Here is a 17,281-nt window from a genome sequence, read left to right as displayed (position 1 = left end):
TTATTGGCTGGTTTCTCAATTCGTCGATTAACTGCTCTGACTTGACAGAACAATTGTCTGTATTACGCTGTGAAGTCACACACACAAAAAAAAAACCTAGTGTGGTATCCCACAATCCTCTTACTATTCGGGGCCAATCTACGCTAGCCATTCCTAATTTAGTAGTGTGAGACTAGAGGGAAGGCAGCTAGTCATCACCACCCACCGCCAACTCTTGGGCTACACTCTTACCAACGAGAAGTGGGATTGACCACACATTATAACACCTCCACAGCTGACAGGGCAGGCGTGTTTGCTGTGACAGGGATTCGAACTTACGACCCTCTGATTAAGAGTCAAGTACCTTTACAACCCAGCCTTGCCGGACTAGTTTAGTGAAGGAAACTCATTATAAAAAAACAACAACAATATAATAATGCAAACAAGACACACGAAAGCGCATAATAAATATTCAGGAAATACCCAATAGGCGCCAAATACGTCATTTCCTCTCTCTAATCTGCTTTTCTACCACCAAGTTCCCAGAAGCAGAATACTCATTAAAAAAGAGTTCTGTTGTCTCTGTTACCGATAAAGAAAAAAACAAATATATATATGTATATATATATATATATATATGTCATTTCAACAGGTGTTGCTATTACATCTTTAATATTAGGAGAAAATTGTTCATTCAGTGCTGCCATTGCAGATTCAGTACCATTAAAAATAACTAGTAAATTGCCCCTTCCACTATAATGTGACGGTCAATCCCACTGTTCGTTGGAAAAAGAGTGGCCTAAGAGTTGATGGTGCGTGGTGATGACTAGCTGCTTTCCCTCTAGTCTTACACTGCTAAAGTAGTGACGGCTAGTACAGATAGCCCTCGTGTCGCTTTGCATGAAATTCAGAACAAACGAAACACTTTTCGCCTTCAGCTTTACTGTCAATAACAAGAGCAAAAAATAAATAACAGAAAGATATGCCTATAGTTTTCGTTGTGTCTTCTATTACAAGAGTGACTCAGTGGTACGACTGAGGGTTTGTACGTTAAATTTGAGGCCGATTCCTGCAATAAACATATCAAAGATGCTTCATGTGCAGCGAATGAAATTGTGAGACGTGTTCATTCTTTTTTTTTCTTTTTGACAACGAGTTATTTGTTTGCTTTGTTTAAAGCAAAACCACGTTGGCCTATCTACTGTGTCCACCGCAAAGAATTCATCTTTAGATTTTATTGTTATAAGTCCGTAGACTTACCGTTGTTTCACCGGAGTACAATGACCCTATAAGAGTAACATTGGCTCTAAGGTTGTTTGTTTTTTGTTTTCAGTTGAAGCTTGTCAACAATAGGAGAAACGAGATTTTCACTTTCGTGATACTAATCTGTAATTTCATTATTGGAAAGATTGTCCGTTTGATGCCAAGCATAAGTTGTATTGTTTTTGTCTTGGCTGTTGTTGACCTAAAACTCGTAGCCATGAAAGCAATATGTCCAATAGATTAGTATAAAATAAAGAATTTGATTTCGTTACCAAGAATTGGTTTTGATTTGTTCTCAATTTCGCACAAAAGCTACGCAAGAGCTATCTATGTATGAAAAAATAAAGCGGCCTCGCATGGCTCAATTCGTAATCTGAGGGTCACAGGTTCGAATCCCCATCACAATAAACAAGATCACCCTTTTAGTCGTGGGGGCGTTATATATGTGAAGGTCAATCTCACTATTCTTTGGTAAAAGAGTATCCCAAGAGTTCTTGGTCTTCACGACTAAATTAAGGATGGCTAGCGTAGATAATTCTGATGTAATTTTGCGTGAAATATACAGCATATTAAACCTAAAGAAAATAGAGAAGTTGTTATATCAAAAATTCACGGGCTTAGGAATCGTTTAAATGACTTATAAAACTTTTTAAACTCTCCTTCCAATATTCTGCACATAAAATTGACTTAAAAATGAAACCAAACCATGTGAAGACACTTCTCGTAATGTTCCACAATCCCCTCAACCTTACTATTTGTTTGTTTTGAATTTCGCGCAAAGCTACTCGAGGACTATCTGCGCTAGCCGTCCCTAATTTAGCAGTGTAAGACTAAATGGAAAGCAGCTAGTCATTACCATCCACCAACAACTCTTGGGCTACTCTTTTGCCAACGAATAGTGGGATTGACCGTTACATTATAACGTATCCACGGCTGAAACGGTAAGCATGTTTGGTGCGACGGGAATTCAAACCCGCGACCCTCAGATTACGAGTCGAACGCCTTAACCAACCTGGCCATGTCGGGCTTTCCAACCTTATTAACGTTCTTTTAATACAAAGCTTTGGTCAATCACTTGATGAGAGACAGACAGACACTATTATTTATGAATAGTCAATAGGAGTTGTTTATTTCTAAAATGTCGGAAAAAGCTACTCGAGGACTATCTGCGCTCGCTATCCCTAATATAGAAGCTGTACGCTAGAGGGAAAGCAGCTAGTCAACACCATCCAGCAGCAAATTGTAAGGTACGTCTTACCAACAAACACTGGGATTGACCAACACATATAACTCCCTCACGGCTCAAAGGGCAAGCATGTTTGGAAATTGGGTTCGAACACGCGACCCTCATGTTGCGAGTTGAATGGCATAACCGCCAGGCTATGCCAAGTTGATATGAAGAATAAAAGTTTATTCCTTTCACAGTGAGAATTCTTTTACTTACTTCGATCTTGCGCCAGAGACTCCGTAGTGGTTGCTGTAACTGTAGTGGTAGTTAACGGTAGTGGGCAACATACGATAGGTGTGATGCCTTTCCATTCACATATATTCGGTTTAACACCTCCTTGTATTTCGGCTTGTAATACTTCACACATCGTGACGTCTCGACAACTGCCTTCCTTGTTTTCGTGGGTACGACATTCACCTATTACATCAGCTTTTAAAGTGGATCTTTCAGTTGGGAACACCAAACCTAAAGCATCACAAACAAAGTAAGGTGCAATGTTGATGTTGAGAAGGAAAATCTATGAAATCTTTCATTACTTACCCTCACACACACATTCAAAATGTTACAAATATTAATAAGTATACAATCAGGCACTGGCTCACAAATATTCAAAATATCACCATAAAAGTTAAATAAACAATCATATGCATTACAGCTTTCCTTCTTCCGTGATTAGAATCCAGTTTATTTATTTTAGGTTTGCAGTGTCTCCAGCAAGGAATCGAACCTCGCATTATAGCATTGTAAATCCATATAATTATCACTGTCTCTCCAGGAGACGATAACTCCTTGGCAGCTTAACAAGAGTTTTGTTTTTTGAAATTAAGCACAAAGCCGCACAATAGGCTATGTGTGCTCTACCCACCACAGGTATCCAAACTCAGTTTCTAGCAGTGTGAGTCTGCAAACATAGATCTGTACCACTGGGAAGCAATAAGAGTTTATTCGCACCACTATAACACAGATCAAGAAACCTGAATATGGAAATTTTGACCTTTAACCTTTGTTACACATTGTATCGTGCAGGTAGGAATTTTATTTTTGTTTATTAATGCACATACAAATGCTTCTATGTACAGTTCAACACTCCTACTTTCAGGTAGGCTCGGCATGGCCAGGTTGTTAGGGCGCTCGACCCGCAATCCGAGGGTCACAGGTTCGAATCCTAGTCGCACCAAACATGCTCGCCCTTTCAGCCGTTGGGACGTTATAAATTGACGGTCAATCCCACTATTCGTTGGTAAAAGAGTAGCCTAAGAGTTGTCGGTTGGTGGTGATGTCTAGCTGTCTTCCCTTTAGTCTCACACTGCTAAATTAGGGACGGCTAGCGCAAATAGCCCTCGTTTAGCTTTGCGCGAAATTAAAAACAAACAAACAAACTTCTGAGTAACAATATAAATTTCGATTCCGCTTGGTGGACTCAACAGATAGCCCAAAGTGGCTTTGCAAAAAGACAAACACCCAAACAGTCTAAATAAACCATGGAATTATTTTAAGGGTTCCTCAATCGAACATGGATAACTAGAGCATTTATACCTTATCAAAGTAAATTTAAAAGGAACATACTTTTTTGTGTGTACAATGTAGACTTAGTTAAATAAGAAATTCAAAGAAAATATTTTCCATCGCATTTTCGTAACGCGTGTAACAAAGGGTTAATAGTAAGTGCGGCGTAGGTGTTAAAGTTCATCATACACAGTCTTGGTTTGGTTTGTTTTGAATTTCGCGCAAAGCTACATGAGAGTTATCTGCGCTAGCCATGTAAGATTAGAGGGAAGGCAGCTCGTCATTACCACCCACCGCCAACTCTTGAGCTACTCTTTCACCAACGAATAATGGGATTGACCGTCACGTTATAACGCCCCCACGGTTGAAAGGGCGAGCATGTTTGGTGTGACGAGGATTCGAACTCGCGACCCTCGACTTACGAGTCGAGCGCCTTTACCACCTGGCCTTGCTGGGCCATACACTGTCTTTTAACTTTTAGATCCGAGTAGTATGTATAAATATATAACTTTACTATTTTAACTTATACACTGCCAACTTGTGGAATATAACAAAAGGGTTATATTTGCATTTTCATTAATAATTTTTCACAAGAAGTGCAACTATATAAAAAATAGATAAAATAACTTTTGTCATACGCTTGACTCTCGTTCTATGAACCATTAATGTGCACACTTAAGAGAGAGAAAAAATTAAATTAAATTACTAAACCTATTACCTTGTCGTTTCCAGCGTATATTGGCTTCAATCAAGGATCCTCCATTTAATAGGTGTAAAAATAAGTAAAAAACACACCACCAGATGACACTGACAACTTCCATATTAGTGAGCAAAAATACGTTAAAAGCAATCTAAATAAAAACAAGATAGAATAGAAGTATTACTGCAGGTTTAATTTTAAGAGTGAATAAGATAGAATTTCTAAAAACAGGGTACTTCTAATTAGATCTACGCTATGTGCATTTCGTTTCGCAGTTTTCTTGCAAACCTACCACCAGCTCCTGGGCTACTCACTCTTACAGTACGCAAATTACCCTAAAATAAGGATCTTTTTATATCAACAGGGCACAAACCTTCAGATTCACAATCCGATCACAGAAACCTAGAGGACACAACGCCTGCTCACCATATTAAATTAAATAAAACGAATCCTGTAAATGGTAGTATCTCGCTTAGTACATCGTATCTTAGTACATTGTATCTTAGGCTTTTGCAAAATTTTACAAGTCAACCAACTCACTTTATATCCTGTATAAAACTGTGTAAATCCAAAACATCTTACTTAAAGGAAACGTTGGATTTAACTGCAGCGATAAGTGTTACTCACGTGAATGACCATTCTCATGCAACACAGGGGGGAACATAAACTATATATATCATCCTACCAGTGAAGGTAATTTCTGTCGCCGGTAAATTTGCACAAAATGCAGTGTTACAACAATATCCCAAGAGGGTGGAACACAATACAAAAGAAGGTCGGTTTTGTGTATGTATTCAGAGGCTTCTTGCGTTCTTGTTGGGTCACTGACCAGACTGATTAAAAAGAAACAACTAATTAACCACCCGAATGCACTTTCATTTTTTGTCATAAAACAAAATGGTCATGCTTCATTTGAAAAATAATGTAATCAGAAGTGCCCGTCCGATACCTTGTTATTTCAAAGGCCATGCTCATTCCATAACTGATAAAGAAGATGCCCCAAATGAAGGTTATCTAACTATATATCATCTTCGTTTTCAGACGGGTAACCACACTTCAAATTTTTATATCAATTTTATTAACACTCTGTTGAGACGCAAATCACAACAATGAAGACATTAATCAATGTCCATAAAAGACCAAGATAACAATGCACAGGCTCCGTTAATGTCAACGACTGAGAGAACAATGAAAACGTTAACGTGTGACAGAAGCTGAGGTTTTGGTTTTTTTTTCTAAATTTAGTGTAAAGCTTCACGAGGGCTATCTACACTAGCCGTCCCTAATTTAGTAGTGTAAGACTAGAGGGAAGGGAACTAGTCATCACCACCCACCGCTAACTCTTGGGCTACTCTTTTACCAACGAATAGTGGGATTGACCGTTACATTATAACGTATCCACGGCTGAAACGGTAAGCATGTTTGGTGCGACGGGAATTCAAACCCGCGACCCTCAGATTACGAGTCGAACGCCTTAACCCACCTGGCCATGTCGGGCTTTCCAACCTTATTAACGTTCTTTTAATACAAAGCTTTGGACAATCACTTGATGAGAGACAGACAGACACTATTATTTATGAATAGTCAATAGGAGTTGTTTATTTCTAAAATGTCGGAAAAAGCTACTCGAGGACTATCTGCGCTCGCTATCCCTAATATAGAAGCTGTACGCTAGAGGGAAAGCAGCTAGTCAACACCATCCAGCAGCAAATTGTAAGGTACGTCTTACCAACAAACACTGGGATTGACCAACACATATAACTCCCTCACGGCTCAAAGGGCAAGCATGTTTGGAAATTGGGTTCGAACACGCGACCCTCATGTTGCGAGTTGAATGGCATAACCGCCAGGCTATGCCAAGTTGATATGAAGAATAAAAGTTTATTCCTTTCACAGTGAGAATTCTTTTACTTACTTCGATCTTGCGCCAGAGACTCCGTAGTGGTTGTTGTAACTGTAGTGGTAGTTAACGGTAGTGGGCAACATACGATAGGTGTGATGCCTTTCCATTCACATATATTCGGTTTAACACCTCCTTGTATTTCTCCTTGTAATACTTCACACATCGTGACGTCTCGACAACTGCCTTCCTTGTTTTCGTGGGTACGACATTCACCTATTACATCAGCTTTTAAAGTGGATCTTTCAGTTTGGAACACCAAACCTGAAGCATCACAGACAAAGTAAGGTGCAATGTTGATGTTGAGAAGGAAAATCTATGAAATCTTTCATTACTTACCCTCACACACACATTCAAAATGTTACAAATATTAATAAGTATACAATCAGGCACTGGCTCACAAATATTCAAAATATCACCATAAAAGTTAAATAAACAATCATATGCATTACAGCTTTCCTTCTTCCGTGATAAGAATCCAGTTTATTTATTTTAGGTCTGCAGTGTTTCCAGCAAGGAATCGAACCTCGCATTATAGCATTGTAAATCCATATAATTATCACTGTCTCTCCAGGAGACGATAACTCCTTGGCAGCTTAACAAGAGTTTTGTTTTTTGAAATTAAGCACAAAGCCGCACAATAGGCTATGTGTGCTCTACCCACCACAGGTATCCAAATCCAGTTTCTAGCAGTGTGAGTCTGCAAACATAGATCTGTACCACTGGGAAGCAATAAGAGTTTATTCGCACCACTATAACACAGATCAAGAAACCTGAATATGGAAATTTTGACCTTTAACCTTTGTTACACATTGTATGGTGCAGGTAGGAATTTTATTTTTGTTTATTAATGCACATACAAATACTTCTATGTACAGTTCAACACTCCTACTTTCAGGTAGGCTCGGCATGGCCAGGTGGTTGGCCACCGCCAACTCTTGAGCTACTCTTTCACCAACGAATAATGGGATTGACCGTCACGTTATAACGCCCCCACGGTTGAAAGGGCGAGCATGTTTGGTGTGACGAGGATTCGAACTCGCGACACTCGGCTTACGAGTCGAGCGCCTTAACCACCTGGCCTTGCTGGGCCATACACTGTCTTTTAACTTTTAGATCCGAGTAGTATGTATAAATATATAACTTTACTATTTTAACTTATACACTGCCAACTTGTGGAATATAACAAAAGGGTTATATTTGCATTTTCAAAAATAATTTTTCACAAGAAGTGCAACTATATAAAAAATAGATAAAATAACTTTTGTCATACGCTTGACTCTCGTTCTATGAACCATTAATGTGCACACTTAAGAGAGAGAAAAAATTAAATTAAATTACTAAACCTATTACCTTGTCGTTTCCAGCGTATATTGGCTTCAATCAAGGATCCTCCATTTAATAGGTGTAAAAATAAGTAAAAAACACACCACCAGATGACACTGACAACTTCCATATTAGTGAGCAAAAATACGTTAAAAGCAATCTAAATAAAAACAAGATAGAATAGAAGTATTACTGCAGGTTTAATTTTAAGAGTGAATAAGATAGAATTTCTAAAAACAGGGTACTTCTAATTAGATCTACGCTATGTGCATTTCGTTTCGCAGTTTTCTTGCAAACCTACCACCAGCTCCTGGGCTACTCACTCTTACAGTACGCAAATTACCCTAAAATAAGGATCTTTTTATATCAACAGGGCACAAACCTTCAGATTCACAATCCGATCACAGAAACCTAGAGGACACAACGCCTGCTCACCATATTAAATTAAATAAAAACGAATCCTGTAAATGGTAGTATCTCGCTTAGTACATCGTATCTTAGTACATTGTATCTTAGGCTTTTGCAAAATTTTACAAGTCAACCAACTCACTTTATATCCTGTATAAAACTGTGTAAATCCAAAACATCTTACTTAAAGGAAACGTTGGATTTAACCGCAGCGATAAGTGTTACTCACGTGAATGACCATTCTCATGCAACACAGGGGGGAACATAAACTATATATATCATCCTACCAGTGAAGGTAATTTCTGTCGCCGGTAAATTTGCACAAAATGCAGTGTTACAACAATATCCCAAGAGGGTGGAACACAATACAAAAGAAGGTCGGTTTTGTGTATGTATTCAGAGGCTTCTTGCGTTCTTGTTGGGTCACTGACCAGACTGATTAAAAAGAAACAACTAATTAACCACCCGAATGCACTTTCATTTTTTGTCATAAAACAAAATGGTCATGCTTCATTTGAAAAATAATGTAATCAGAAGTGCCCGTCCGATACCTTGTTATTTCAAAGGCCATGCTCATTCCATAACTGATAAAGAAGATGCCCCAAATGAAGGTTATCTAACTATATATCATCTTCGTTTTCAGACGGGTAACCACACTTCAAATTTTTATATCAATTTTATTAACACTCTGTTGAGACGCAAATCACAACAATGAAGACATTAATCAATGTCCATAAAAGACCAAGATAACAATGCACAGGCTCCGTTAATGTCAACGACTGAGAGAACAATGAAAACGTTAACGTGTGACAGAAGCTGAGGTTTTTGTTTTTTTTTCTAAATTTAGTGTAAAGCTTCACGAGGGCTATCTACACTAGCCGTCCCTAATTTAGTAGTGTAAGACTAGAGGGAAGGGAACTAGTCATCACCACCCACCGCTAACTCTTGGGCTACTCTTTTACCAACGAATAGTGGGATTGACCGTCCAATTATAACGCCCCCACAGTTAGGTGAAGCATGTTTGGTGCGATGGGGATTCGAAACCGCTGAAGAAACTGAGAAAAAGCAATCACATAAACATCAGCGAAAATATAAAATCTTGTATTATCTACTGTTCCGCTTAGAATACAGTTTAAAATATGTCTTAGAATTCTAATTATTCATTGTCATTATATTAGAAAAAAATAAAATAGAATTATAAATTTCATTCTGTCATGATGTCAGAACGTTTTACGGATTAAAATGTTTTGGTTCTTCATTAAAACAACAACGTTCTATTTAACACGGATTCTTAAAATAAGAGTTGACTTTCTGTTAATATAACTTCACTGATCTCGTACAAACCAGTTGCTTGGCATGCCAAGTGGGAGAAGGCGTGCGACTCCTAGTCTGAAGGTCACGCCAAACATGTTCGCCCTCTCAGCCATGGGGGCGTTATAATATTACGATCAATCTCACTACTTGTTGGTAAAAGAGTAGCCCAAGAGTTAGCGGTGGGTGGTGATGACTAGTTCCCTTCCCTCTAGTCTTACACTACTAAATTAGGGACGGCTAGCGCGGATAGCCCTCGAGTAGCTTTGCGCGAAATTAAAAAAAAACAAAAAACTAGTTATTTATTTATGCTGAAGGCAAACCCCCCCCCAGTGTCTCAGCGGTATGTCTGCGGATTTACAACGCTAAAAACCGGGTTTCGATACCCGTGGTGGACAGAGCACAGATAAACCATTGTGTAGCTTTGTGCTTAATTCAAAACAACAACTGAAGACAAGTGTGAAATACCAGCTTATGTCATGAAATGTATTAATTTTAACTTCGATAAGGGTATAAAAGAGTTTTCAAAGGTGGGAAGATATCCGAAACATAGACAAAGATGAACATTCGGTAGCCGCTGTACTTTAAATTCGGTTAAGCAGGATAAGAGTGAATTAAGTTATGGAAAACCCCTTTTCATTAGCTAAATTTCTGTGCGCTAACAATACCAAAGGTAAGGCGTACGTATACCAGTTTCGATTTTATTACTCATCAAAATCGCTACTAGCCTACCCTCATATTGAAACAATTTTAAGCAGGATTAGAGTAAATTAATCTATGAGACCTTGGACGTGATCAAATACGTGAGTTGAAAGGGTTTGCCTTCTGAGTCCAAAACTGTGATTACATCTCAACTTAGTCAGAAGATGAGGAAGATATGAGCTAGACGATTGTAATTGAAACAAAAAATGAAAAGAAAAGCCACACTATGCGCCACAACGCAACGGCTACAAAAAACAACAGAATATCAACAACAACAACAAACGTAGGTACTCCCCCCCCCTTCTTCCATAATTAAGCCCTGCATAGCCTGGTGGTTCAGGCACTCGACTCGTAATCTGAGGTTTGCGAGTTCGAATCCTTGTTTTGATGAACAACGTACAAGCAGTTCCAGTTTCGTTCAACATGCATAATGTGTAGCCAAACCAGTGTTTTGAAAACATAAATAAACCTGATTAGCTTAGTTCATACAATATTATAAGTGACACTCATTACAGTTTTCTTTGATTGCACCAAATAAAGGCAATGAATTAAGTATACGATTTATTTTTTCGTATACTAATAGTATTTTGCTAGTTCGTATTGTAAAGTTAATAAACCACACTTTGTTGTAAGAATAAAGAAAAACATAAAACAGACAACCAACCTCTTGAAGTAACTGAAAACATAACTTAGTTCAATCACGTTACAAAAAAGCATAGTTTTTCGCATAATTAGCTTTTTTAGAGTATAAACAATTATTTTGTTTTATTTTGAATTATATTATTTTAACTTAATAATTTTGTGTAACTTCTTACGTTATATTTTAAATTAGAACCAACATTTGACGTTTTTCTGATACCGAGTATGTAAATTTACCAAATTTTGTGAAAAAAAACAATCGTCAAAACAAACGAGTGTCATACAGAGCACTCTGTCTTTCAAGTATTTGCTGATTGGAGTCAGGGTTAACTAATTCTTTGATACCTTTTCTGCTATTTATCATTCTGGTAGAAATATGAACTACATAGGCATATTAGCCAACATTTCAAACTAAAAAAAACAAAAACAACAAACTTAGGCATACGTATGTCTAGAGAACACGTTCGCTAGGGATAGTTATTCTCCCCTGGTTTTGGTTTGGTTGTTGTTAAGCGCAAAGCTATACAAAGGGCTATCTGTGCTCTGCCCACCATGGATATTTAAACACGGTTCTTAGCTTTGTACAGTGGAGCGCCGTTAAGCCGCGATATTTGGGGAGTCAACCTGCTTAACCGCGGCTTAAATCTTTGTGACTGAAAAGCCGAAGTCGCCAACAGCTCCGCCGAGGAGCCTCATCCGGGCCATTGCGTATCATTATATCGGATTATCGAATTAAAAATAATACTTTAATTATTGATCACTTTTTTCACGGATTTACCGCGGATTAACTTTAATGTATGGAGAGGTGTGATTCGGTAACAATGGCGGCCTCCATAAAGCTGACATAGAGAGCGGATAAGGTAGATTAACGGTCGATTTCTATTGTAATATATTTTATTTATTTCCCAAATTAAAGCAAATCCTTTTTAAATATCCCCTTGAAGTTATAAAGCCAGGATTAAATTCGTTTGTTTTGGTTTGTTTGTTTTGGAATTTCGCACAAAGCTACTCGAGGGCTATCTGTGCTAGCCGTCCCTAATTTAGCAGTGTAAGACTAGAGGGAAGGCAGCTAGTCATCACCACCCACCGCCAACTCTTGGGCTACTCTTTTACCAACGAAAAGTGGGATTGATCGTCACATTATAACGCCCCACGGCTGAAAGGACGAGCATGTTTAGCGTGACTCCGGCGCGAACCCGCGACCCTCAGATTACGAAGCGCACGCCTTAACGCGCTAGGCCATGCCAGGCCCAATTAAATTCGTAAGCCGCGTTTTTACACGTTCTTAAATTAGCGGTGAGCCGCGATAATCCTCGCTCACATAGCTCACAAGACTTGCTACAGCGGCTTAAGCGATTTCGCGGTTTACTGTCCCGTGGCTTAATGGCGCTCCACTGTACTACATATTTATCAGACGATAAATTAAAAGAACAAACAGCCTAGTAATCTAACTATAAAGCGAAATAAATCACTCATTTACTCTCAATATTCAGGCAGTTTTATTTTAGTATCTCCAATAGAAAACACAGTTGACATACACAAGTAAGTTGAATAGTTTGAGGAAAGTTTTTTTTTCTTTTTTTTTTGAACACGATAGTTTCATCGACTAAGAACGGTTGGTGGCGGAATATATTTAAAACCAGTACCCTAAGGGCAGTATTGGCCAGTTAGAATGTAATATAATATTGTACTTACCAGTAATTCATATAATGTTTGTATTATTTTCTAAGTTCTACCTAGGCCTAAAAAGATGACCGGTTGGTTATAAAACTTCGCTCGTCCTTGCACTTCCGCTGTAGTTGTTTAAACTGGGCAGGAAGAGATATATCTAAGTTTTCATAAACGATCTTACACCAACAAAACCTCAGTACTAACGTTACTGTTACGTATGAGGCTAAGCATGTACGAACTGCGTGGTTTGGGGAATCCAGTACCGGCGTTCTGGGAACAGATATGTATTTACAGCTAATTCTGAAACGCCTAGTTGACAGACAATAACTTTGTCTTGCACAACTAGCCCAGAACACTAGAACAGATGCAAATGAACCAGTTTGGCAGGTAATATGTGGTACTTTTACATTTAGTACGTGTAATAACATTTACAAATACTAAGCGAGGCTACGTCTTGAATAATTTCTTTGTTGTTTGACTTTCAAATGTGGTATATTAGATTTAAAAATCCCATAATTTGAGGAGTTTTAATTTATCACACTTTCAGCTTTTGTTTGTTTGTTTTTTTTGAATTTCGCACAAAGCTACTCGAGGGCTATCTGTGCTAGCCGTCCCTAATTTAGCAGTGTAAGACTAGAGGGAAGGCGGCTAGTCATCACTACCCACCGCCAACTCTTGGGCTACTCTTTTACCAACGAATAGTGGGATTGACCGTCACATTATAACGCCCCCACGGCTGAAAGGACGAGCATGTTTGGCGCGACAGGGATGCGAACCTGCGACCCTCAAATTACGAGTCGCACGCCTTAACGCGCTTGGCCATGCCGGGCCACCAGCCTTTAGAGCTACCGTGTTTCTCCGATAATAAGACCTACCCATAAAATAAGACCTAGTGTGATTTTTGGGGATAGTTTTAATATGAGCCCTACCCTTAAAATAAGCCCTAGTTAAGAGTGGCAGGAAGAGGAAAGAAATAAAAAAAAAATTAATTTATTAATTAGTTTAATAGTTTGTTAATTAGTTTGTTTAAGTATTAATCAGTTAGTTTAATAGTTTAATAATAGTTTATTTTAAATGGTTAGTTTAATAGTTTTACTTTGTAACTTCATTTTTTAATATATCAAAATAAGACATGCCCCGAAAATAAGCCCTAGTGTCATATTTTGGAGTGAAAATTAATATAAGCCCTGTCTTATTTTCGGAGAAACACGGTACATCTGTTTGTTGCTATATAGTTGAGCATAAAGCCGCACAATCAGCTATTTGAAATCTGCTATTTGTATTCAAATACAAGTACTTACGGTTATAAGGCCTCAGACTTGTAGCCGAGCCACGGGAGCAACGTGAAAGTTACAATCTTTACATACTCGGATTACGAGTCAAGTACCTTATCCATCTGGCCATGCCGGGCCCCAGATTTTTAAAGATATATGGTAGTAGTTTTCCTCTATAGTAGCGCCATGGAATTTAGATTAACAGTTTCTTGTCATCGTCCCCAAACAATCGGTACAGCTGTATCAAGCATCATTATTTATGGTAATTAGTTAATTAAGCTAATATCACGTGACGCTAAACACTTTTTAATTAGGACAAATTCATAAACTATAGTAAATTTGAGCAGAAAAGTTGGTAGTAAATAAACAATATTAATCGTCCACACCTATGATTCTTTTGACTACTTGAGCTAAAAACTACTATTATAGTTTGCCTGGTCTAACCAACACATATGTATCTGCTCTAAATCCGAATGACAAAAAACTAAAATCGGTCCACTTTTTCTCTCAGGTGAAGCTGTAGAAAAAAAAGATTAGACCGATAGTTCACGTGACTTTTTGCGTTAGCATGCTCAAAAAGTTTTGTCAAGTTTCAGTGGTTTTTCTTGAATATATTTGCACATTTCCTTACATTTACGTCAATGAGACACCTAATTTAGGTTGAAAAATTTAACAGTATGCAAAATCACCCCAAAAAAGCACAGGAAAGAAAGACAGCCAAACATATTTTAACAGAGTGGTCGTTTGCTGCTTAAAACAAGCTTTGTCTGTATTAATAAAATGTTATAAAACACAGTTACCTCCTTTCAAAGCTTACGAGATAGTATAATAAGAAGCCACACGCACAGTTTAGTAAAATATACCAGAAAAAAATTGTTTTATTCTTTGTATTTAAGGAAATATAGTATGGTTAAATTAAGTTTCTGAACAACTTGCAGTAGACTGGTCGCTGTAGTAACACATGGTAGAAATCTGGTAGTTATCTTGACGAACAACTATAAAAATATTTCTTGGTTTATCTTCACCCTTTTTTACACTGAACGTTTATAGAGTTTAACTCCCTGTTATTCTATTCTATTCTAACTTGCTTGTTTTGTACACGTAAGGTGCTTTAATCAGATATATTTTTCCATTGCATTAAACAAAAAAATTGTTTAGTGCTTAACATTTTTTTAAAAATAATTTATTTGTATTATTTGCGTGTGTTTTAGGGATTTCTAGAAGTCATAACACGTAAGGACTTTTCTCACCTAATCCATGTACTGTGTGATTTTATTTGAGAAATATTATCCTTTGGTCCTCACAAGTGCTGGAATTGAGATGTTCTTCCTCTTCACCCTATTGTCTTAGGTTCACAGAGGCTAAATGACCAGATGAGTTCGACATGGTCAGGTGATTAAATCGCTCGATTCATAATCCGAGGGTCGCGGGTTCGTATCCCCGTCACATCAAACATGCTTGCCCTTTCAGCCATAGGGGCGTTATAATGTTACGGTCAATCCCACTATTCGTTGGAAGAAGAGTAGCCCAAGACTTGGCAGTGGGAGATAATGACTAGCTGCCTTCCCTTTAGTCTTGCACTGCTAAATTAGGGACGGCTAACGCAGATAGCCCTCATGTAGCTTTGCGAGAAATTTAAAAATAAACAAACAAACAAATGACCAGTTAGAGACGGTTTACGTCACAAAAGGCGGCAGTGAGAGGAGGCTTTCTATAGCTAAATATACCTGTTAATATTTCTTAGCCTTCTCTGTTTTGCTTTATGTGAAAGTCAACTAATTTCCTAAATACCATAATATGTGTGCCTACAAGATGAATATTGCAGCGCCTTCAATTTTTGTCTAGCCATCTCAGTCCCCTAACCAGAGAGATCCTGATGTCATTCTGGCCATCACTAATTTTAAACTACTAATCGAAGGAAGGACAGCAATTGCTACGACAAGCGCTTTATGTGGCTCTTTGAACAACGGGTGAAAGTTACTGTGTTACTTTTATAACTCACCCATAGTTGGAAGTGTAGTGTGCTAAGGAGTATCAGTCCCAGAACTAGGATCCTTCGAACCGCAACTCAACACACTAATCACTAGGCTCCAACCAACCTGGCAGTAGACGGGAATATAACCAAGCAGACGAAAAAGTATTGCAATATTTAAACAATATGCGCCGTTCAATGCAATTAAATGTTCTAGAAGGTTTGGGTGGTTGGATAAAAATTATGAAAAACTGGACTGAAAAGTTTTGTGGTACCTTGTTAGTTTCCAAGTGAGTGTTGGCGCACTTCGTAGTCTCAAAGCACTCATCGTACGTCCACGTGTTTGTCTGTTAAGGTCAGTTTCCATTCTTTTAAATCACTCTCAAATCAATTTATCACAAACTGTTAGACCCTCCTCAGTGGCAGAGTGGTATGTCTGCGGAGTTGCAACGTCAGAAACCGGGTTTCGATACCTGTGGTGAGCAGAGCACTGATAGCCCATTATGTAGCTTTGCCCTTAACTACAAATAAGCAAACTGCTAAAATATATAACCTGATTAAATCATAATTCGTTTTTAAGAAAGAAATGTTTTAAATAAAATTTTTCTAAAGGCTTATTCCTGTCAATGTTTCCCTCCTAATAGTTTTATGATTCTACTAGAAGTGAAAATCTCATTAACAGTTGATTCATATGAATGACCACAGCTTGGAAAGTAGCATTTTGAATCCCTATTTTTCCCTTTGTAAATCTTGTCTTACGTAACCCAATTTCTATCATATTATTGACCATACATGTAGTATGTTCCACAAAACTCGTAATGACTCAGGTTATGTTTGTTTGTTTTTTTTAATTTCGCGCAAAGCTACACGAGGGCTATCTGTGCTAGCCGTCCCTAATTTAGCAGTGTAAGACTAGAGGGAGGTCAGCTAGTCATCACCGCCCACCACCAACTGTTGGGCTACTCTTTTACCAACGAATAGTGGGATTGATCGTGACATTATAACGCCACTACGGTTGAAAGGATGGGCGTGTTTGGTTGACGGGAATTTGAACCCGGGACCCTCAAATTACGAGTTAAGCGCCTTAACCACCTAACCATGCCGGGCTGATACATATAAAATATTAAAAAGCAGAAAGAGAGAGATAGGTTTATCCATACGCAACACATCCATTAACAATAACATACGTGAGTATTACAATCTACTTTTTCATTTACTGTCTCTATTTGTTGGTTTTTATGTTCTCTTAAAAAGTTTATATAGATTCAAAACCTCTTATTAAAATTGTATTGTGCACAAGAGACTATATTATCATAGATTCCAACAGTAAAAACAGTACCCTTGGCTGTATGAGAAGTAATACCATTCGTATATCTTTACTAATTTCGTACAAACATGCTCC

General features: G+C 38.0%; 1 protein-coding gene and 1 long non-coding RNA gene across 8 annotated transcripts in view; one reads left to right on the top strand and one right to left on the bottom strand.

Annotated features, from left to right (window-relative positions):
- Nucleotides 1–12,863, bottom strand: part of LOC143238973 (venom protease-like) — a 35,681-nt gene extending 22,818 nt beyond the window's left edge. For 2 of the 7 annotated variants that reach the window (XM_076479656.1, XM_076479658.1), the window contains exons 1-3: nt 7,930–8,064; nt 4,695–4,827; nt 2,687–2,935 (exon numbers count right to left, since the gene is read on the bottom strand). In XM_076479656.1, coding sequence (XP_076335771.1) covers nt 2,687–2,935; nt 4,695–4,797 — 352 coding nt within the window. In that variant the 5' untranslated portion in view covers nt 4,798–4,827; nt 7,930–8,064. Of the gene's footprint in view, nt 1–2,686; nt 2,936–4,694; nt 4,828–6,591; nt 6,841–7,929; nt 8,065–12,657 lie in introns of those variants that run through there. The other 5 variants (XM_076479652.1, XM_076479653.1, XM_076479655.1 and 2 more) reach the window with 5 other exon arrangements.
- The window catches only part of LOC143238976 (uncharacterized), a 29,606-nt gene continuing 25,153 nt past the window's right edge, over nt 12,829–17,281 (top strand). The window contains exon 1 of the long non-coding RNA XR_013020874.1: nt 12,829–13,020. This is a non-coding gene — a long non-coding RNA (uncharacterized LOC143238976). The remainder of the gene's footprint in view (nt 13,021–17,281) is intronic.

The sequence above is a fragment of the Tachypleus tridentatus genome, chromosome 13 (assembly GCF_004210375.1).
Source record: "Tachypleus tridentatus isolate NWPU-2018 chromosome 13, ASM421037v1, whole genome shotgun sequence".
NCBI lineage: Eukaryota > Metazoa > Arthropoda > Merostomata > Xiphosura > Limulidae > Tachypleus > Tachypleus tridentatus.
The sequence above is the reverse complement of the archived record's forward strand: the minus strand, read 5'-3'. Positions and strand labels throughout refer to the sequence as shown.